The sequence below is a fragment of the Poecile atricapillus genome, chromosome 2 (genome assembly GCF_030490865.1).
Source record: "Poecile atricapillus isolate bPoeAtr1 chromosome 2, bPoeAtr1.hap1, whole genome shotgun sequence".
NCBI lineage: Eukaryota > Metazoa > Chordata > Aves > Passeriformes > Paridae > Poecile > Poecile atricapillus.
Window position 1 is genome coordinate 32224006 of NC_081250.1, and position 23582 is coordinate 32247587.

Below are 23582 nucleotides of genomic sequence, written 5' to 3' on the forward strand. Positions count from 1 at the left end.
GCCCCGCGCGGGAACGGCCCCGCCCCGCCCCCTCGGCCGCATGACCCCGCCCCATTGCTCGCGCCCCCAAAGGGGCGTGTCCTCGCAGGAAAGCCACACCCCCAAGGGACCGCGCCCCTCAGGCTGCCGCGCACGCGTCCTCCACGTGACGCTACCGAGTCCCTCCCCGCCCTTTGTTTACCCCGCGTGGGGCCTCGCGCCGGCCGATGGCGTCAGCGCGCCCGGCCCCGCCCCCAGGCCGCGTCCGCCGCGGCGACAGCAGCGCTGCGGGAGCTGCCCGCGTCCCCCGGGCGTGCCGCTCCCCGCCTGCCGCCCCAGCCGAGCGCCGCCACACGCCGTTCGCCGCCCGGCAGCCGGCGGGCGCATGTTCCCGGGCGGGCTCGGCGCGCCGGCGGTGAGCGCGGGCGAGCATGGCCGCGCCCGGGTCGGAGAAGAGCAGCAAGAAGAAGACGGAGAAGAAGCTCGCCGCCCGCGAGGAGGCGAAGCTGCTCGCCTCCTTCATGGGCGTCATGAACGCCATGCGCAAGCAGGTACGGGAGGCGCTCGCTGGGGCCGGCGGCCCGCGGTGTCCGTGCTGCCCTGAGGGCAGATCCCGCTCCCGCGCCGAGGGTCCCTTGGGTTTCCCGTCTCTTGGGCCCGACTGCGGGGAAAATGCCACCGGAACCGGCACTGCCGGTGCCTCAGGGGCTCCGGAGCCGCACAGGAGAGCGGCGAGTTCCGATTCCGTTTGCGCCGGCTCCTTGTGGTTCTGGAGGCCGAAGACGCCGTGGATCTGTTTTTCCTTAGCTGATAGCGCGGTGCGTGTGGTAGGGCAGGAGTGAGGCTGGGATGGATGGATGGATGGATGGATGGATGGATGGATGGATGGATGGATGGATGGATGGATGGATGGATGGATGGATGGATGGATGGCCCAGTGTCTCCGGTCGGAGCATTCACGGAGCCCTTTTCGAACCGAAGCCTGAGGGCAGTGGCAAGGCGCTTGGTGCTGGATTTTTGACCAGAAACTCTTCTCTGAACAAATTGACTGTGCACCCTGTGAACAGTGAAACTGCAGCGGGAGGAGAGGCATGAGTGGAAACATTGTTTGGTTTCACAGGTGGCATTTTTGTCTTGAGTACCTCTGCCCATCGCACTACGAAGCCAGTGGCAGTGTAGGAGTTTGGTGGCTTCATCAGGCCTCAAATTCTTGGGCAGATAGCTTCCATGGTGAATAGTTTAATGAGTATTAAAGATGACTCCTCTGTTTACCAATAGAGCAAGAGTGGTAACCAAAATTGCAATTATACAAATGCATGTCAGTTTAGCTGTCTAAAATGAAATAAATACTTGTTTTTAATTATTTTTTTTATAAAAACCATGAAATTAATGGCACAAGAGCAGAAGGATATGTGTAACTTCATGCATATGAAGAAATTCCACTTCTCAGAGGAGGAGCTCATTGATTGTGGAACTTTGGTTTGTTTTTTTTAAAAAGAGATGTGGAGCCAGAGTTAAAGCTAAATCTGAAGCCAGACTACACAGGGGCTTCGCACTTGGTGCTGTCATGTGTTGTGTCTTCTAGGGTTTAGTTTCTTGTCCTCCAGTGTTAGTCTTGCCAGAGGCCCAGTCCAGCTTTTAATGCTGTCTGTACCAGCAGTCTGGGTCCTGACCTCACAAGTATTGGTGTTGGTTCTGCTTTTCTCTAGCACTTCAGCCCTATTCTTCTCTCACTAATAGGCAGTCAGTTATTTCGTCTGCATAAACCATTTCACACAACTAAGCTGTTACGTATAAAAACCTAAATTTTTTTCACTGACTTAGGGTAGTAGGATTAAGACTTAAAACCTGTGATCTATGTTTATGCAGGCTTTGTTTCTGATCTAAAAGTGTGAACATATTCCAAGGTGTGGCTGAATTCATAACGTGGTTCCTAAGTGTTTAGTTCATACCTCTGCCATTGTTTAAAAGGGAATGCCAAATGCTGTTATGATTTGTAAGCAGATAAAGGAAATATTACCCTCTTGTCAATATATGTACAGTCCCCAGCACAGAAATTCACAGTGCTTTACTGTGCCCCTGTTCCAGTGTGTGGCATCACATTGTTCTGTGTAAGTGCCTCATCTTGCACTGGAATGCCAGCTCCCATGTAGCTATAAGCCATTCCAAATAAGGAGTGAGAGGATCAGGATTAAGTGCTGTGAAGTTTGTGTGTACTCCTGATTCAGATTCCAGAATCTGTTATGCCCAAGGAGGTGCAGCTCTGAGTTTTGCCTGCAAACTTCTCATCTGACCTCAGGTGAGCTTTACATATCCCACACAGTGTTGACTGGTCCAGAAATTTTTGCAGATCTCATGAAACTTATGCTTCCTTTAGGAGTCATTTGTAAGAGGAGCTTATGTATTACTGAGGGGGTAGGAGGAGGTGTGAATATACAGGATAAATTTGGGAAGTCAGCAGGAGCCAGAGGAAGGCAGACTAAGTTTCAGCTGATTAGTCATGCTAAAGTTGTAAGAGGATTTGTAGTCAGCTCTTTCCTCTTGTGTTTTCTAAGTCAAGAACTATGGTGTAGTTACAAAACCTGATTATAAGCTAAAATGTCCTGTGGTGGAAATGTCAAGGTGCATATGCAGCTCTAGATATTTAGCTCATTAGTTTAATCCTACAGGAATCTGGCCCAATGGGAACTTACAGTTCATTATAATGAGGCTGCTTTTTGTGTGAGCTGGGATGAAGAGGAACCCTCCATGAGTGTGGGAGTTTGGAGTAAGCTATGTACATACCTGCACTCAGTACAGGTGAGGTGTTGGGGCCAAGTGTGCTGAGTACTTGGAGGACTTTTTGCTTGTCTCCAGCACGGATGACCCACATCTTTGTGGGTTTTCCAGAGCTATAGGACAGCATGTGCATAAAGCATTTGTTACAACATTGCAGCTCAGTGGAGGTCAGCCAAGAATGAAGTCACTGGGAATGAAGCTGGGATAGAGCTGCAAGGTGTTGCTGAACCTGTTATTTGGAAGGTGAAGCACCCTGCAGAAGCCGACGCTCGGGTGTGTCCTTTGGTTAACACCAGTCACCTGTTCCATCATGGAGGTGACCCAGTGACAACAGTGGGTCCTTCTGTAAGGAAGTGAAGAAATCCTCAGAAGAGCATTAGTTGAAATTGAACTGTCACACCCAGAAACATCCCAGGGAAAGAAGTTAAAATGATGGTCTGTTTTGGTTGGCAAATGCACCCAGAGGGGCCTTAGAACATCTGAGGTGTTTCAAATGCTGAGCTGAGGCATTTAATGTGTTTTAGAAATGCAGCGTGCTGCTCAAGCAACAGCTGCAAGTCTTGGCAAAGCTTGGCCACAGGATTTTATGGTATCTTGTACTGCTAGGTTCCAATGGTTGTTTTGAACCAGAAGTGTTAGAAATTTCAGCTTTTAAAGGATTTCCTCTGAAACTTTTCCAGAATGGTCTCTTTTTTTTGTTGTTGTTTCAATCCTAAATGGTTTAAAACTACAAAGGAAGCTCTATGTCACCCACATCCAATTTCCGCTTAGATAATGTTTTTGAAAGTATTATTTATATTTTGTCTAGTATGTGCTTTTGAGTGTCCTGTAAAAAAATAAGAACAGGCATGTTTAAAGGAATTGTAAATGTGGGTTATCAGCCCTAGATAATATTGTCTCCATGTGGAAAACACCACTGCAGTTCTAAGCAAATATATATTTCCCACAGTAGAAATGTTCTTTTCTGGGGCTGGCCTTGGGATGGGTGAACACAGATGTTTTTGAAAGCAGTTCCATAAACTTAAGGTGATCTTCAAAATTATTTCCTATTTTTTGAGGAAGCAGTGCTGCTCAGTTTTTCTTAATAGATAGTTATAATTAACTGTAGTATGATATGGATTTATTTCACTCAATATGTTTTTAGAAGAGATAGCATTTTAGAATCTATTCAAATTATGTGGTTTTACCCCAGCCCTTCCTGGAAGCTTTTATAAGTTCTGTTGCTTTCCTTTCTTTTTCTAGAACATGACAGTTCACATGTAGGGAGAAACTAGCTGCCTACATATAAACAACAAACAAATGAGAAGTAAATTGTTTTGTTTGGAAGCTAGTTGCTCATCAGGTATGGCCAGTCAAACCCTTCCACAGAAATGATATTTTTTGATACATTTTCTTTAAATGCTCCACTGAATGCTTTAAACTCATTCATCACTTTGACTCCAGTTGGGCAATAGGATGGCAGACTTCAGATATGAGGTTCCTGTGAATTTTTTTGAAAATCAGCAGCAGAGACACTGATAGATGAAAGCAGTACAATATACATGTAGCCTCTACTAACTGCTACATTATTGTAAGCTGATGTAAAAGCTACAGCAAGTACTTTAATCAGAGTTCATATTATTCATGACCATCTTGTACAAATTCATGGGTAAACTGATGTTTGCTAGTTCTCCAGGTTACAGAACTTTGATTTTCAGAAAATCTTTTTATCACATAATGCTCTTGAGTTGTTTGTGTTACAAAAAACAATGTATTTCAATAAGCTGTTTCTAAAGAAATATTGCTGTAATATTTTTTTAAGTGCTGATTTTTGTCTTTTTCTCCCTCTGATTCAGAAAACTCTTTGTGATGTCATTCTTATGGTTCAAGAAAGAAAGATCCCAGCTCACCGTGTAGTGCTTGCCTCAGCCAGTCATTTTTTTAACTTGATGTTTACTAGTAAGTCTTTTGAAAATTGATTAATTTTAAACTTTCATGATTATATCCTGTTTTGTCTGTCAACCTGTTTATCGTATGAAAGTGATTCATTTGAAGGATAAGTCTAAGTGAAGATATCTCATTTTGTGTCCTTATTCCATTAATTTCTGTTTACCACTCCCATTATTTTTCCTCTCTTTTGATCAAGTGAAGTGTTACTTCATTTGTAAGCTTTCTTAATAATTGAGGCCTATACATTGTATTAGAGTTTATCTCCATTCCCTAACCTGAAAATTGGGAATTTTTTTGTCCCATTACAGAATTTGTCTGCCATCAGGCAGTTCTGCATATAAATTGGGCTTTCAGAGGTTAGAGACATGGTTTAGTGGCTGGAGTGGATGATCTTAGAGATCTTTTCCTACCTTAATGTGATTACCTTAATTCTGTGGTTCTGTAGTTCTTTCATTTATGCTCTCTTTAAAAATTCAGTTATGTAGTATCTTATTTTTTGTATACCTTACCCATGAATTGTAAAATTACTGTAAAATCAAAGTTGAATGGAAGTAAAATAACCATTCATTCCAGTGGTCAATGGTAACCACCTGTGGGCAAAGCCTAGTGCTGAGTCTGGGTGTGGGGAGCTCAGAGCTGTCTCCATTGTTATCAGCTTTAATGTGGAAATGGCTTTTGACAGTGCTAATGCTAACATGGCAGTCTGGCTGCAGTCAACAACGTCTAGGACTTTTTCAACTCAAGGCAGTTTATCATAATTTAGATAATACAAGGATGTACTCACACCAGTTATCTCGTTTGTTCCACTGCCTCCTTTCCTGACTTGCATTAGCAATCCTGGGAAAACAGCAATCAACTCTGAGCAGTTTTTAGCAGGTTACCACTTCGTATAATTGCTTTATTTTCTACTGTTTGCAAAACATACAATAACTAGAGTGACTTCTTGATTAAAAGTTTGTCTTTTAATCTGTTTGCAGCAAATATGATTGAATCAAAGTCCTTTGAAGTGGAGCTAAAAGATGCAGAGCCTGACATTATTGAACAGCTCGTGGAGTTTGCTTATACTGCAAGGTAGTTTTGTTATTTAAAGCTCATGCTTTTCTAGGAAGTCTGCCGATTTTAAATTATAAAAGCTTAAAATGATGCTTTTGTGATTAATCTGTTTTGTTACCATTAAAATTCTTTCCTTTTTTTAAAGCCTGATATGACTAGACCTTCTATCCTTCCTCCCTCTTCCTTTTTACTTAACCAGTAGGAAGCCCTACAGACAAAAGAGAGTGGTATTTGTCTCCAGAAAGCAATTCAAAGCACTTCAAGCTTTTGACTTCAGTGTTGGAGCCAAATGGTGTTTCCCATGGTTCTGTAATTCAGGTCCTTATTGATATCAGCAGGGTCTCTCTTTGTGGCCATAGTAGCTATGGCACAGAACCATTTCCAGGAGTTATACCTTCATCTCAAAACAGGCAGGGTGGATAACTGTCCTATGAACAGTGTTTTTCCCCCATCTCAGCTTGTCCATGTATTTGCGGGTTTTGTGGTTGTGTTTTTTTCTCTTCCAACCCCTCCCTACCCTGCAGAGCTCTTGCAGATGGCTAGGATTGTAAACAGTACTTAATCAGCTTTAATCAGACCTATGGATGGCAGACCTTCCATCTAATGGGGTTAACTCTCATTAGGGAGGCTTTCTCCTTTCTTTTGAGGGGAATCTTATTGTATATGCCATCAGTGGTAGCAGATAGTCTGTGTCAACAGCCCACCCCAGCCACATGGTTGCATGCCCTGATACCCAAACCCTAGACTGTGGCTTCCATAACTTCTCTTGAAGCACTGCCAAACTGGTTATTCTGCTTATGCACTCTGGGCAAATCAACCAGACCAGTCCTGACAGACTTTAGACAGGTTTTTCTGATGTGTGTTTGGGAGTTGAAAATGGTCATTAAAAATGGTTCTGGGATTGTTTTTTTTTCTTTTCCTTTTGTGCAAGTGGTTAATCATATAACTCATAGCAATAGTACAGGACTGCAGAGAACCTGTGTTAAAGGCTTATTCTTCAGCTTCCAGGACTGGTTATTCTTTGCACTGCCTGGGTAAAGTAGAGCAAACAAAAGCAGTTTGGAAAGATCATGAAGGATGTGTCCTTAGAGTGTATGTGAAAGATTCTTGGGTAAATAGGAGGGAAATAATATTGCCATTTATGTGAATTTGTGTAAGTTGCTTTTTTTATTGCTGCAACATAGGTCATTTCAGTGATGCTAATTTTACACCTTCTGTTTTGCAGAATCTCAGTTAACAGCAATAATGTCCAGTCTTTACTAGATGCAGCAAACCAGTATCAGATTGAACCTGTCAAAAAAATGTGTGTGGACTTTTTAAAAGAACAAGTTGATGCTTCCAATTGTCTTGGTAAGAGAAATAGACTTAAATTTACTGTTTATTTTTTAACTTTGCTTTACTGTCTATTTGTGGATAGACAGTAACATTTTGCTAAATCCAGGCATGTAAAAATAATTTTTCTCTGAATCTGAACTGTTTCCCCTTGCCACAGGACTGCAAGGACTCACCCAGCTTGTCAGGACGTTGGGGCTTCTTGTTTGTTAGAGGACTACATGTGTTTAGTGAGGTGGAGCTTTCAGTTGTTACTGTACTTGCAGGCAGAATTTGATATATTTGTAACTTTTACAAAACTGGCATATATTTTAAAAATATAAACAGAGTAAGTTTAGGGTACTTTTGGTTTTATTCACTTTTAATTTTGACTGAAAACAATGAATGTCATCTGGGCAGGTTTGATATCATGTTCCGTAGCTCTAATGTGAACTTGGTGTTACAGAAAAGTCAAACAACAAGTAGAACTAAATACTTTTTCATGCTTAAAATTTGGTGCACCTTATATAATCAGAAATTTAAGAGAAATTTTTTTTAATGTTTTTTATTGACATTGTTAGGTAATTCTTCTAGTAACATCTCAATCATTACTGATGTTTACAGCAGCAATAGAAGTGCTTTGCAGAGTATATCTGAATTGCAGTGACTCAACTGACACTTCAGTGCAGCACACCTGCAGCTCTGAAACAACTGCTGGAAGACAGGCATTACCTAAGGAAGATGCCACTTAGGCTTGCTTTGAGGCATATTTCTGCCCTGTGGCTTCTGTTGGGTGGAAAATTAATTTTGGTCTTTAAGACTTGCATACTTTGTTGCTAATTTATTGCAAAAAGATTAAAACAATTTTTCCTTAGGGCGTTGTTTTTAAATTTAAACATATTTTGTGCAGACTCACAAGCAAGTACACAGTTCATAAAAAAAAAAGAGTATTTGAAAGAAACCATGGTTTAATTTGAATCTTGAAATTTTGTCATATATGTGGATTTTATCTTTCTAGTTCACATTTTACTACTCTGAGCAGCTCAGACTAATTTCAACCCATATGTTAGTGAGTTGCTCGTGCCACACTTGCCATTTCTTCTGTGAGAAGGAAGACTGTGGAATGATGAAAAGCTGCCTGATGAAGAGCTCTGTGCTTACATTGTTTTTAATGGCAAAGTTGGCAGTGGTGCTTCTCAGCTGCTATTGCTGTTTATGCCAACCTTCTGTTCTTTCAGCAACATCAACTTCACTTTGTGTAGTCTGCAGCTGACTGTGCTGTGTGTATAGAGAGGTCTCAGTTCACCATGACTCTTGAAGGAAAGTGGGCTTGGTTGGTGACTGATGCTGCATGAGCAGGTCAGGAGAGGTTGTAAAATGTGGATCCAGTTTCTCAAGCTGTTCTGGTTAGACATGATTAGTGTGGCTTGGCTCAAACTTGGTTAAGGTACTTTTGTGTGCTTTGTAATTGGGAAAGAAACAGTGAGGAAATATGCTGGAGAGACAGTTAATATAGCAGATGTTGCCGGTCTGACTGTCCAATTAGTTCAGCAGGTATAGGGATCAGCAGCTTGTCCCTGTCTTAGTTTGCCTTGGATTGCAGGTGAGTCATGATAGCATGTGTTTTAATGGGGGAGAAAAAAAGCATGGTAATAAATATTAAACTGGAATTGTAAGTATCACTGAAATTACAGCAATTGTATTCTATTTTAATATGTTGAAGGTAATTGCAGTTCAAGTTTAGACAGGTTTTTTTCCTGACTTTCCTTCATAGGCATAAGTGTGCTAGCAGAATGCCTAGACTGCCCAGAACTGAAAGCCACTGCAGATGACTTCATCCATCAGCATTTCACTGAGGTTTACAAGACAGATGAGTTTCTTCAGCTTGATGTTAAGCGTGTGACACATCTCCTGAACCAAGATACATTGACAGTGAGGGCAGAAGACCAGGTGAGATCCCTGTTTCATAGCAGCTAAAAGCATTGAACTTAATGATCTTCTTTTAATCAAGAAATGGCTTCAGGTATTCAAGTATCTCACTTCTGATGTTCCTAGAGGATATGATGCACATAGTGCTTGCTAAATTGTGGAATAAAAAGGTGCATCCTAACTTGGTCAAAACCAAATATTAATAAATATTCACATTTCAAGTGTGGTTTACAGATGTATTGTTTCAGCAGACTTGGAAGAAGTCACAGAGGGAATAAGCAGAACAGTTTCCTTTGTCAAGATACTTATAAGGCTTCTGATTCAATAGCGTATGTGAGCTAAATTGTTTTGTAGTGGATGCTTCTAGATTGGGATTTATGTGCTTTTGTTGAAACTGGATCACTTCAAACCTCACTTCAAAGTGAAGCAAGTTTGCTTCACTTCAGTTGAGCAAAATGCACCTTAATGGATGCACATTTCTACCTGAGAATGGCCTAGCCCATTCCAGAGAGGAGTTTTCTGATGGAAACATAGATATACACAAACCTGGAGAACTGAGGGACTTGGAATTAAGACGAGTAAAACACTGAAAGCTACATGCATTGACAGTGGTGGATTGCTGGGCATAAAAAAGTTTAGGTGGCTGAAAGGAGCCTGGAGTTCACTCAATTAAAATTTGTAACCTGTGGTAGAAATTGCATTCACGGCTATCCCATTTGGAATGCTTGATTCAGCTTAGAGCACAGCCTGTTCTTCCTACTGCAAGAAAATAGGAAACATAGAGGTATCTACAGTTCAGCCCAGACAGGTGATTGTAGTCTGGTTGGAGCAGTTGAGTGTCACTTGCAGCTGCTGGGCACTTGTAGCTTCTTAGCAAAGCTGTTGAAAACAAACTGAAATCTTGCCTTTGTAGCTCTGCTGTTATGGTGCTTGAATTAGCTAACTTAAGTTTGTGTGGGCATGGCATTGTGAGTTGACTCAAACCTTTGAAGTGCAACAGAGGGATGTTGTAGCTGAGATGGTATGTATATATCCTCTTGGAAATGGATGTTCTGCTGACTGAAGTTTCCATTGACATTGACCTCCATCAGGCAGGAGAATTCATTTGCAGCATTAAGGTTTAGTTATTTGTCTTACTGTAGGGTGATGTAACATATGAAAACAGAAGTTTGACTGTTCTACAGGAATCTCTCAGGAATTTCTCAGGAGTACTGCTAGAAATTTGACATTATACTCTAACTTTTGTTTTGGTGTGGAGCGTAGTTATATTTAGCAAAAAGAGAAGGTAGCATTAAGTACTCCCTGTCCTATATGATGTTCCTGTTCAAGTCATTCTGTTGAATTTCCTTAGCTGATGGAATTGAGCCTTTAATTATTGTTTTCTTTTCTCTCCCACATTTTCTGGTAATTTTGCAGAGTTACAGCTGGGGTGGTCTAGTAGTCCTGACTAATTCTTCCATGAAGTGTCTTTCCATGTTATCTGTCACTCAGCACCAGTCACTGACCAGTTTCAGCTACAGGTGTAGACACTGGCTGTGCTATTGCTTGCAGTGAGGTTGTCCTGCCATTTCAGAGTCAGTGCTACTCCATAAGCTTGCTGTGTCCGAGAGCAGCATGGAAGTATCAGAATATACATGTAATCCTAGATTTATTTCATTTTTTTCATCCTGACCCACTGGACAATTATAAATAGCGCAGATTTCTTGATTATCTTCCCTGATGTACCTTCCCTGACCCCTAAGAAAACCCAGTATCTTTTCCTGTGAGAAGGAGAAAAAGAAGAAACACTGGTAAATTTACAGTAGTTTGCAGATAAAACTTTGATTTAAATGGTCCCCTAAGACACAACAATAGCAGTGTATTTGGATACCCAACATGATGATTGGTAAGAGAACCAGTTTATCACCTCAGGAGACTATATCAGATAGAAGTTATTTCATTTCTGTGCAAGCATTACTGGTGCTGTGCCACAGAACTTGAAGAGTATTAGATTTAACCTGGTACAGGAGTTACCCACATAAATGTGAATTGCAGATTCATGTTTTCCATTTAGAGGGAAAAAAGTTAAACAGCAGAAGTAGTAGGCTTTTGAAGTTTGTAGATGAGATTTATTTCAGTGGTTGTGCATTTTTTTTACTTGTCTGAGCATTGTCCTTTTTTGGGCTTGGTTGACTTTGAAAAGTCAACCTTTTTTGGGCTTGGTTGACTTTGAAAAACATAGGGTTTTTTGAGGGGGGGTGGTTTTTGAAAGATGGCAATGGGATCCACACATAATAAAATGTTAGCATAGGTTAACCTCCAGTAGGCATTAGAATCAATTCATAGCATTAAGGTTCTGTTGCTTGTCTTGCTGTGTGGTGATGTACCTTATCCCTTTCTCTCCTTGTCTCTTGTTTAAGGTTTATGATGCAGCAGTCAGATGGCTGAAGTATGATGAGCCAAATCGCCAGCCATACATGGTTGATATTCTTGCTAAAGTCCGATTTCCTCTAATATCAAAGAACTTCTTAAGTAAAACAGTTCAGGCTGAACCACTTATTCAGGATAACCCAGAATGCCTTAAAATGGTGATCAGTAAGTTGACCTCTAGCTGAAATCTTTATGAATTTCTGTATAATTAAAAAATTGCTTTGAAAATTTTTGAAAATTCTTTGCTTTAAAATGCTCTAACATTTTCACATTAAATCCATCTGTGTTCCCTATAGGATGCCGTGTTTAGCTGAAGTTGGATTGGCAGATTATTATGTAAATAAAACTCATCTTATGTAACAGTATGACTTTCATTTGTTTTCTCCTAGCAAATGGAATGAACTCCATGAGAAGTAATGGAATAGAGATTTTGTCAATGACTCATTAGGGTAACTGAAAGTTAGTCTGCCTTGTGACAGGCTTGTAATTTCAATATTGTTCATGTTTGTATGTGCATTAATAAAAGAAATATGTCAACATTTTTAATATTTGCAAGCTTTCCTAAGCAAATTAGAATTTTAGGTTTACATTTTACTGTTTTTATCTGTTGTATTCTGACCATTAATCCTACAATGATCCTACATTTGAATTCTCAGTGTGCAAATGAAATAGGAAACAAGCTTTCCTGTTGTTTTTAGACACCATTTGTAAAATTTTATCATGTAAGATAGAAAATCAATTTCAGTAGCAGTTAACTAGTTGGCTTCAATTTAGTGTAGATATAAAAATCAGTACACAACTGTTTTCCTTCAGACTCATTGAGTAGGATTCAGATTTACCCTATATGTTGGTAAGTATTTGCTGACATTCGACATCACAGTCATACTTCTTGTGTGACACCAAGTTGGGTGCATTGTATAGGAAATAAGGATTTTTGTCTGGTTTTAGAGGCTTGTAATGTCACCAGTGTTTTTGCATTCTTTGGAATGCTTTTGGGCTTGCTTCCTTTTGACTTTGTTGTTTTAATGCAACAATCTTAATTGCTTGTTAATATTGGGTAAATGAGCTGATCATTGGTAAATGAGTTGAGCATTGGTACATAACATGAGTCTGTATCTGTCCTGTTTTCACATGGAGCAGCCAGTTTGGAATAGGGTGTAAATCTGGATGTATGCTCCCACCCTCACATGCTGCTGTGCATTCTTCCGTTTTGAATCAAAGCTGTATAGGTGTAATGTAGAAACTTGGTTTTCCTCCTTTCCTTCCCTTCCATCTCTCCCCCATCCCTGCCTCTGAAACATCCCTATCCATGTGTGAGCTACACTGGATCTGCAACAGTTGTTGTCTTCCTTGCAGGTGGGATGAGATACCACCTCCTTTCCCCAGAAGACCGAGAAGAGTTAGTGGAAGGTACCCGACCAAGAAGAAAAAAACATGATTATCGCATTGCTTTGTTTGGAGGCTCTCAGCCCCAGTCCTGCAGATATTTTAATCCCAAGGTAATCGTTACCTCAGAATGCATTAAGATTCACTGTTTGTAATCTTACCTGTTTTCTTTGTTGATGATACTAATTAAGACATAATGATCTACAGAACGGTATTAGGAAGGAAGTATTCCCTACCTCCTGGGTATACAATTGGAAGAATATGGTTAATTAAGTATTTTTAAGTCTGTGTACCTAGATGTAATACTTCATTTTTAATAGAATGATTGTATTCGTTTCTTAGCAATATTAGATATGCAGAGCTGATCAATCTGTCTGAGTTGAGCATTGATTGGTATGTGCATTCCACAGCTGCAAATAAACAAAAGGTCACTGAAATGTTAGGAAATTGGTTAGGAATATATGGAAGTCTGTATGCACGTGCATGCACTTAGGTGTTTAGATATTAACTCAAAGCAGGTTTTTTTAGCGCATGTTAAGTTACTGGCTAGTATGTTAGTGTAGAACCTAGTTTTTGTAGGGGTTTTTTAGTGCATTTATTTTAAATATACAACCACTTCTAAATCCCAATAGTTCACAGGTTTTTTTTTATTAAGAGTATATAAGGAAAAGAATGGGGAGCCAAGTATTACATAAGTGGAAAAGAGTGAGTTTCTACAACAAAAAACTTAGAGGTGATCAATTTAAGAACAAGCAAGCTCTGCCTGAAATTTGTTCCCATGATTCTTGAATAAAATCAAGCCACAGGAATGGTGTCTATTTCAGCTATGCAGACTAAAGGGTCTGAAAATGTCACCTGCATACAGAAGGATTACCCATACCCTGTTTTACCAGGCAAACATATACAGTAACACAGAATAAATTTGCTACGTAAACATCAGGGCTCTCTTAAGTTATGAGATCCTGTGCATGTAATACTTTGTTGAAGCAATTCTGGTTCTAACTCAGCATATTAAATGCTTTTTAAAATTTCAAACAGTTTTGTGTGCTGTGTGAACTTTATAGTCAATGTGAGCCCTGTCAAATCTAATTCTGAATGAATGAGCCTTTGGGGTGTGTTTTGAACTTTTCTTTCACATTCCTTTTGTAAGATAAAATTCAAGCCACCTTCTCTGACTACCACTCAAGTCTGGGGGGAAAAAACCTCAAACCTGCCAGCTTTGCTGACTTAGCTTGAGAGACATTTAATATGTATTCCTATTGGGAATTGAAAATTCTTAACTAAGGACTGCCTTTTTCCTTCATACACATACTCAAGATAAGCAGCACTTCAGCTGGGGGTGAGGAGGTGAGGGATACAGAACAGATAATTCTCTCCTTTACAAGGTCTAAGTTTGAGAAGCTTTTGATCAGGGCATTCGTAACTTTTCAGTCAGTTGCATGGTTTTGGCAAAGCAATCTGTTCTGTAGACAAAAAGTAGCTTTATGTAGTCTTTGAAAGACTACATAAAGCATAGGATACAAGAGCTTTACCTTTCATAGACTACTTGTCCAGGTATAACACAAAAAAACACCTGAATTTGGAAGAAACGTTGAAGAATTGCCTTTTAATCAAGACTTAAAGCCTTGCATGTGGAGTAAGGAGTGGGAGAAGAATAGGGCAGGGAAGGAAAATTTTAAAAGTGTGTAATTGGAGAGCTTTATTCTAACAAGCATGTGTTACTTCACATAGTGTTTTCCTAGTGCTTATATGCTTTCTTGGATACTCTTAGCTAGCCTGTCATGTCTTGTTGAACAGCTTTTACTTAATTTCCAACTCCTAAGCTATTTAAAGGTCCTTTTCTGGAAGTTTTGATTGAGTATTTGATTTTAATCTTTAAACTGTGACAATAGCTTATTAAATGCAACAAACCAAGGATCCAGAACCTCTGCTGAATTACCATTTAACTCACTTTAATTGGTCTCATCAAAAGATGATGGGAGGGTTACAGAACAGAGAATTAAGTTTGTGTATGTACTTTTGCAAGGTTAAGACCTTGGGGAAAAAATTGGAATTTTGCTTGTCTGTTGAACTGATTGAATAGTGACCTAGTCCTTCACTTCTGATTTTAATTAAAACCAGAAATTTAATTAAATTGTTGCAAAAATAATTTAAAACAGAGGTTAAATTTTTCCTGAAAATATTTTCTTGGTTGCAGTACAACTTTCCATAGCTGTTATATGATAATAAAAAGTAGTGCAAAAATTTTAATTTTCACCAATTCCTTTGCACACAAAATTAGTGTCTCATGCTAATATTAATTTCCTTGTTGTCAGAAGGGTTCTTTAAATAAGACTGGATTGGGTACTGTGTTTTATTCGTTGGGAATGTTAGCAGTATTATTTTAAGACTATATTTGCTATCTTTGTTGCACTGTAACTGGTATTTCTATTGATGCATGTACTTCAGCAAGAGAGCAAAATGATGCAACGGGACAGATGCAGATGGGCATAACACTTGTGGAGCAGTCTGGCACTAATTTGAGTAGACATACATGATTTCAGAATACTACTAGAAATCCTAGATGTTCTATTAACAGTTGTGGGAAGCATTTTCTTGTTGAATTTTTCACAGAATATTAAAAAAAAATTTCCTGAGGTTGGGAATAAAATACTTGTTTTGTTTTGTGAATTCTCAGTACAGAATTTATATATGATTGAGATTTTGTGTCAGCAATATGCTTATTCTTTTGAAACTACTATCTCTAGAGGCCAGAAATGGTTGGAAGTTTTAAATTTCCAGCAGTGCAAAATTCAACAATGGCAAAGAAAAAGTAACAGATGCCTGGCAATGCTATTTCTTGATGATTAAGGGAACCAACATACCTTTTATGAGGAGATAGAGCTGTAGTCAGTAAGCTGTTAGTGGGGAGGTTGTCCACAGTGGGCATGTCTGCTGGCTTTTGTGACAAACAAGGAAGAGGAATCAACTGAAAATGAGGAAGAGTCTTAAACAAAAAAATGGTACTTTTTCACAGGGCCTATAGTTGTATGTGTTCCATTCTTGTCATAGGGTCTTGAAGCTCTCAGGAGTTCAGGTAGTTTTAATAAGTGATTCAATAAATTGATGAAAGAGAGAAAGGTATAGCTTTTGCCTCTGGTGTCCTGCATTGCAATTTGATGAAAACAGAGATCAGCAGGGAAAGAGTCACCATCTTGGTCCGTCTTTCCCTACTCAGTCCCCCAGAACCGAGACTTGCACTGCCCAGGGCTGTGTGGATCTTGACTGTGGTGTAAAGCAACACTTCTGCTTAATTCCTACATGTGTTAAATTCAAAAATTGAAATCAGTTCTATGTGGTACAGACTAACATCGAAGAGTATTGCAAGAAGATGACCTAAATTGCCTCCTGCTGAAAGAGGAGGATACTGATGAGTATACTCAGGTTATGGCTTTTCATTTGATAAAGGTATGGATGAAATGGATACATGAACAGAAGCCATAAAAGTGGGTCAGGTCACAGCCCTTTATAACAGTAAAGTAAAACAACAGGGATATTTTGTAAAATTGCCAGAAGTTTGAGCTAGAAAGTATGTTGATCTTACACAATGCACTGAGACATTTTCTTAAGATTTATGCAGCTATTTATTTTGCCATGCTGTAGTATGGCTTTCCTTTCTAGGATGCCCCAGGACCTGTTTCTCACCATAAAGGGCCACATGCAGCTGACAGCTCTTCTTGATATGGGGGATGCTACAAGAAAAGATTGTAAGATGTTCTGGACTATAACATGCTCTGCCTCTCTTTCTTTGAACCCCCATGTAGGAGTCGCTGTTCTTCCTCATTGACCAAGGTGTTTGAAGTATGTCCTTGCTAAGAAAATGTAATGATGTAACGTCTTGTGTGAACCATTCCAGTGAAGGTCATTCAGCAGGTTGAGGTAGACCTTCTTGAGGTGGCACAGACAACAGTTAAGGTCCCATACTTTCCTGTTCAGTATAGGATTCAAGCTATGCTCATGGAATATGTGAGATGCTATTACTCAAGAAGTGTTTCTTGTGCTGTATGCTATCCTGGTCTGCCATCAGTTGTCGAGTTCGGTGTTTTTAAAGGCTTTGGGCATTACTGCTCATATTTGATACTTGCTGATTTTGCCAATCTATGCAAAATCAGTTCCTAGGCATCATGACTGCCAGTATTTGTGATGGAGCATTACCCTATTTCTCATGCTATCAACTGTGGATAGCTATAGAACATTTGTGTTTTGTAAATTCTGTAAATAAGCTTCTAGTTGTCATGGTAATAAAGTATGTATCAGAGCTTTTTTACTGAGTTGCTTGTCAATTTGGATATTATATTCTCCTTTTTCCATTGTCTCTGTTTGGTACATTCTGTATTTTATTATTTTTTAGAAAGAATCTGTTACTATATGTAAGATGTATTTTTCCATTGCTATAAAAGAAAATGCAATCCTACTTTATTGATTACATGCATTGTTTCTAACATGATAGCAGTAGGAGGTCAATTGTGTTGGAAAAAACACCAAAACTGTTTTTCAGGGAAGCTGTACTGGGTGCACACAGGGAATGAGGAAATAGAAATTCATAATGTCATGGTTCATTGCAGCTAACTATGTCTGTGTCTAAGAGAATTTTTCAAGAGTACGCCTGAGGAGTATTCTTCAATAAACAGTGTTCATGTTTGTTTTGAAAAGGAACTTAAAACTGACCATATCTAAATCTCTATGAAAAGCTCTGTTTGAAAAACACTCACTGTGCAGGTAAGTGTTATAATCTATTAGACATTACTTGTTCTTTGTAATGCAGGATTACAGCTGGACAGACATCCGATGTCCCTTTGAAAAGCGCAGGGATGCAGCTTGTGTCTTCTGGGACAACGTAGTTTATATTTTGGGTGGTTCCCAGCTCTTCCCTATAAAGCGAATGGACTGCTACAATGTGGTGAAGGATAGCTGGTATTCCAAGCTAGGACCTCCAACACCTCGAGATAGCCTTGCAGCCTGTGCTGCTGAGGGCAAAATTTATACATCTGGTGGTTCAGAAGTGGGTAAGACACTAAAAATCTTTAAAACAAACAAAAAAGCACAAAGAAAGATAGCTGGAAAATTTTCTGGTTTTTGCATGATTTTGTTGACAAGAAACTGCACGTTGCCATGTTAGCCTAATGAGTTTATTTTCCGTATTTAGGATTTTTCCCCTTTTGCCCAGTCCAACAACCTATTTCTGTTGTGTTTTGAAAATGGTTTCACTGATTGAAATTAATAATAACTGGAGTAATTAACTAGAGTAAGAAGTACACTGCAGCTCTTAGAGTTAAATAGGGACAAGATTGGATGGAGCTCTGAGCAACCTGATCTAGTGGAAGGTGTCCCTGTCCATGGCAGAGGGGTTGAAATAGATGATCTGTAAGGTCCCTTCCAACCCTAAAAATTCTATGATGGTGTGATTCGATGAAATGTATTTCAGGAGTCCCACTCTTACCTTTCTTCTATAAGGCCACAGAATTCCATGTGGTCTAAAATTTTCTGGAATGTTTGACCAGAATAGCTGCATTTTGACAATGACCAACATATGTTGGGCCTAATGAGGTCTTTGGAGGTTGGCGGGGGGAAGTGGAAATCTTTTACAACTACTGCTTTTGGTGGTGAAATTGTACTTGGTCCTGTAAAGGAATTTTGCCAATTTTTCTGTCAAATGACAGGAGTTATTTTGTTACTCTATTGGTTTGCTTCCACAAATACAGAAATGATACTTCTTTAGATGCATTATTCAGCATAGTAAAGGAAAAAAAACCAAAACCATTGGGATTTTTTTCTCTCTTGAAAAAGCTTAGAGGAGGACTTATACTGTGGTGTTACAGGAACATATTCTTTTGTCTAAACATGGTACATCATCAACAACCCAAAGGTTGAAATGCAGGCATGGTATAGCCATAAAAACAGCTATGCTGATAAAGCTATGTTCTGGGGAATAAAAAAAAATGGGAAAAAAGTCCTAGAAGGAGGATCCTTTTGAGGTCTGCCTTGCTGCAGAGGGACATAAACAGAGGAAAAAATTGTCATGATCGGTGCTTAACATTGATAAATCACTTCATGGAGGTTGTAACATTTAGGCCATGTTATCTGAACTCTAAAATATTTTAAGAGGTCTAATGTAACAGCAGAATAAGCAGTTCCCAGCTGCCACCTCGTGTAGTGAATGTGAAATAGCACCTTTCCCATTACTTGAAATAGGCTTAGCTAAGGCCACATTGGGAAACTTGGAACAATACATCATCTCATGAATCTTCAGTTTCCCATGTTTCAATTCATGGGGAATAACAACAGAAACTTTTCATTGTATGTATATTTTCTAGTGCATGGTAATAGTTAATGCAACTACAGTTGAAATTTTAATGTAGCAGTTTTCTTCTGGATACACCCTTACATTACTGCAAAGTTGCACTTTGCTTCCATAAATATTAATCAAGACAGAATAGTGAAAGCTAAACATGAATAATGGAATTTATTTTACCTGTACTTTTTCTTCAGAATTCAGTGAATACTGAAAGTTTGGAAAGGTCTGTCTCTCCTGAATCTAATATTTTCCAATTTGAATCACACAATTATGTTGAAAGCGTTCATCTCATAAAATGCTGCAGTGTGTTTAGCTGTAAAGAAATCTAAAAACTGCATGTTTTTTCCATCAATTGAAGAGGTTGGATTACTGTGCCAGTCCATTACAGACAACATGGCTCATTTCTCCTTCTTGAATTGATGGGAGTCCTATTCTATTTGCAATAACTGGCAGAGTCTGGAAACTGAACACACCAGATTCCACTCTTGTTTCAGTGCAGGAGAAATACTGATAGAAAATACATTATACTAAATATATGAGATACACATTATATTAAAAATGGAAGCTTCTACCTGGTTAAAAACAAAAAAAAAGACAGGTCTGCTGGCTTTTCCATGGATGGGAATTTCTGCAACTTCAAAGCAATAAGAACATCTATTTACATCAAAGAAAACATCTATTTACATGAAAGAAAAAAATGTACACTCTGTACAGTTTTTGGTGATACTGAGAATGACAGGGTGGGAGTGAACAAATGCATACTTTATAGGAGTGTTGATAGGAGTTATTTTGGGTCTGGAAATACAGCATCTCTTTGAAGGTTCAAATCCTCAGCTGATAGTAAGTGCTGCTAGTGTGACATGCTTAATTTTTAGAAGTAGAAAGCCAAGGTAAAACAGGCACAAGAAAAAGCACCTTTAACTGTTCTAGGTGAATATATATTTTGAAACAAAGAGAAGGATGTGGTTCTTTTCTGAGAAAGTTGTATTCAGCCTTCTCTGCCCTGGCTATGATTCAGTCACTTAGCTGAGCACGTGTTTTAGGCCCCCATCTATATATTTTCATTAGAAAATTTGTTTTTTATTTCAAGAATAGTTTTCTTGGCTTTTGAGGGAAGAGTACACACACCCTGCACTTCCAGACAATAAGTATCTATCAGCCTTCAGGAAGAAAGTAAATTGGGCAGAGGTAGCTGTTTTGCGGTTGCTAATAATTCCAGGAGTATGTTATGACATAAGCTATCAAATTCCAAAGGCAATGAGTATTCTGGGTATTGGGCAAGTCACATTGCTTAGAGGAAAAAGACTCATGAACCTGTAGTGAGTTTATAAAGCTGGTTTCATCTCCACATCTGAAAGTTCAATATATTTCCAAGCAGTAAGAGTAGCATGAGCTGATGACAATGGGATGGGTAATTTATATACATCTCTATTTAGCATTTATTCCCCTCCAAGAAAGAAAAAAACTTTTTTTTTTCTTGTTGTTTTTAAACACAAATAGCAGTTTTAAAAACTTACTTGCATATTTTGGAACAAAAGAGTCAAAATAATTACAAGTATGTGCTTTCTGAATAATCCCAAGTTTGAAGGAGGTTAGTTCTACTTTTGGAGGCAGGAAAGCAGCTTTCCCTTTTCCACTAACAAAGCATCAGTTTGATAATTGCTATTAGACTCTTCTCTTGAAAGACAGCCATGAAGATTAATGCCACTTTGGTGGGTTTCTATTTTTTTTTAAGGCAATTCTGCACTGTATTTATTTGAATGCTATGACACGAGAACAGAGAGCTGGCACACAAAGCCCAGCATGCTGACTCAGCGATGCAGCCATGGAATGGTAGAGGCCAATGGGCTCATTTATGTATGCGGAGGGAGCCTGGGGAACAATGTTTCTGGAAGAGTCCTGAATTCCTGTGAAGTTTATGATCCAGCCACAGAAACGTAAGTGTTAAGTCAGGTTGGCTTTAGTCACTTGTGTCTGTGCTAGCTCTGTAAATGATTGAAGTATAGATGACTACAGGAAAAACTCTGGTAAGGAGTTTTTCCTGAATCAGCATTAAGAAATCAGTTCTTTCTAGTTCTGCTTGAAAGATGGTTTTTCTTAAGCAGCTTTCTTCCATATTTTATTTTCCTAATGATTGGTTATACTTACTTTCTATGAACCAGATGGTGATTTGTCCTTTTCTGTTTGATTTATTTCCCCAGGTGGACTGAACTGTGTCCAATGATTGAAGCCAGAAAGAATCATGGGCTGGTGTTTGTAAAGGACAAAATATTTGCTGTGGGTGGACAAAATAGTTTAGGTACTTTAATTCTATTAATTCTCTAGCTGGTCACACATGGTTTCATGGACATTTTTTTCTTTTTTGGAATGAATTCATTCTACTCTGTTCAGCTGAAAAGCTTTGGGCAGCACCATCAAACATGTCCTGTTCTTGTCACATCTGTGTTGCCTTCTTCCTTTCACATTCCCACTTCACTGTTACCTTACTTTTCAAATTCTTGTACTAATGACAGTCAAGTTCAGATATACACCCCTACTGTAGCCCAGTTAATTAACTGAAACAGTTAATATGGCTAAACCAGGCATCTGAGAAGATTTTTGGTTTGTTTGTTTTTTATTTGGGGTATGTGGGTTATTTTTAGTTATTCATGTGTTTTCAGAAATTTTAGCATTCTTTTGAGAGACAGGTAAAGGTGTAGCCACGATTTTAGGAACTTCAGTCTCAGACTAAATATAGTCTGGTATTGTAAAATGGTGAAAATGTGAGACCTCTTTTGAGTGCTTTAGCTTTGAAATACAATTTACTGTCATGGCCAGGTCAATTATGATCTGCCTGTTTCCTTGTCTTTAAAACTAGAAGAAGAATACTTTGCAAGAAGAATTTAATTTTAGTTGCACAGGGTTTGTGAAATGCTTTTCAAAATGGAAAATTCTCATTAATGAGGTTTTTTAATCACTATTCATGGTACGTGGAATGCTTTATTTCAGATGAATTCTATTTTAGAATATAGCTTGATTTTTGATTGGCTATGGAAACTATTCCATCATGATTGATTCTTAATGCAAAAGTAAGAGATACATTTATTGCACAAACATTTTATCAATCCGTAATCTGCCATCTTGCAAAATATACATGTATTCACTGAATGCTCCTCTTAGAAGTGTTAAAAATTGTTCTTACTGGAATAAAATGAAGAAAAGTTGTCTGGGGTGAAAAACTCTTACCTATTAATATATGATAGATTTCTTAATCTCTCAGATATAATAATTCAGTACTGGAAGTGAAAATTGAGTTAAATAGGGACAACAGGATGCATATAGCTATTGTCAAGTGTAATTACTACCATATTTCCTGAAGAAGCAAATCTTAGTCACAAAATCTACTCATCTCTAATAACTTTTGGTTCCTTTCGCCCTTTTCAAAGGGACTTAGGCTTCTAGACTTTGATGATTTTAATATCATCATGATGAGAGACCTCCTCCATCAGTAAATGGCCAGTTTTACTAAAAGCACCCATTAGCCCTCTAGAATGAAATGCTATTGCTATAGGAAAGTTTCAGGTAATTCTTCACTTTTAGTCACTAGCTCCAAATCCACCAGAAATTCAACATAAGGAGTTCTTCTGTTCGTGAAATAACGTGTTGGAATCTCTAGAAAGCATCTAGTGTGAATTTGTTAGAGTACATCTTACTTTCTATCTCCTTTTCACTTTGCTCGTGTTTTGTATTTATACAAGGATAAGCTGCTAGTTTAGAAACTGGGGTATATTTTCAGATTTGCTTTTTTTTAAGTGTAGGGTTTTTGAAACCGTGAAAATAAAAGATTTAAGATTGCATGCTCTAGTGCAGTCCATACAGTGCAACATAATCAGTTATCTATCTCATTGCTTTGTAGGTGGCCTTGATAATGTAGAATATTACGATATCAAGATGAATGAATGGAAGATGGTGTCTCCAATGCCATGGAAAGGTGTAACAGTGAAGTGCGCTGCGGTGGGATCTATAGTCTATGTCCTGGCTGGTTTTCAGGGTGTTGGTCGCTTAGGGCACATTCTTGAATATAACACTGAAACAGACAAGTGGATAGCCAACTCCAAAGTCCGTGCTTTTCCAGTGACGAGTTGTTTAATCTGTGTTGTAGACACTTGTGGGGCAAATGAAGAAACTCTAGAGATCTGAAGACTGTAGGAGATGCCAAGGCGTTCTTCAAGGACTTGGGAAAAGATGGTTATTGGTGGTTTGCTTCCATGTTTTACTGAATCATGTTAAATTTAGTAACAGGAAAAGAAATGAGATGCAGTCTTTCAATTTGTATATACAGCATATTATATAATGTGGATTTTGTCATGCCCATTTTCTTACCTGTTTTAAAGAGATGGGGATGTGTTTTGAGAATCCACTTACATAGGTGATATCACATGGCATCTTCCTTTAAAAGGACTGTGGGTGTGGCCTTGTCAAACAGAAACTCAGT

The 23582-nt window shown here is 38.9% G+C and overlaps 1 protein-coding gene across 1 annotated transcript; it reads left to right on the plus strand.

Annotated features, from left to right (window-relative positions):
- The first annotated feature begins 210 nt into the window (after window positions 1–210).
- Window positions 211–23424, plus strand: KLHL7 (kelch like family member 7). The gene is made up of 11 exons (XM_058830527.1): window positions 211–530; window positions 4593–4695; window positions 5664–5757; window positions 6965–7089; window positions 8825–9000; window positions 11379–11553; window positions 12745–12887; window positions 17579–17819; window positions 20844–21045; window positions 21310–21407; window positions 23004–23424. Exons 1-11 carry the CDS (start codon window positions 411–413, stop codon window positions 23285–23287), a joined length of 1761 nt encoding a protein of 586 aa, XP_058686510.1. The 5' UTR covers window positions 211–410; the 3' UTR covers window positions 23288–23424.
- The last annotated feature ends 158 nt before the right edge of the window (window positions 23425–23582 follow it).

Bases quoted from the DNA above. Each gene is read 5' to 3' on its own strand.
- KLHL7 (XM_058830527.1), top strand. From the start codon at position 411: ATGGCCGCGCCCGGGTCGGAGAAGAGCAGCAAGAAGAAGACGGAGAAG. The intron at 7,090-8,824 runs GTAAGAGAAATA...TTTCCTTCATAG, and splicing joins TGATGCTTCCAATTGTCTTG to GCATAAGTGTGCTAGCAGAA. The intron at 21,046-21,309 runs GTAAGTGTTAAG...TTATTTCCCCAG, and splicing joins TATGATCCAGCCACAGAAAC to GTGGACTGAACTGTGTCCAA.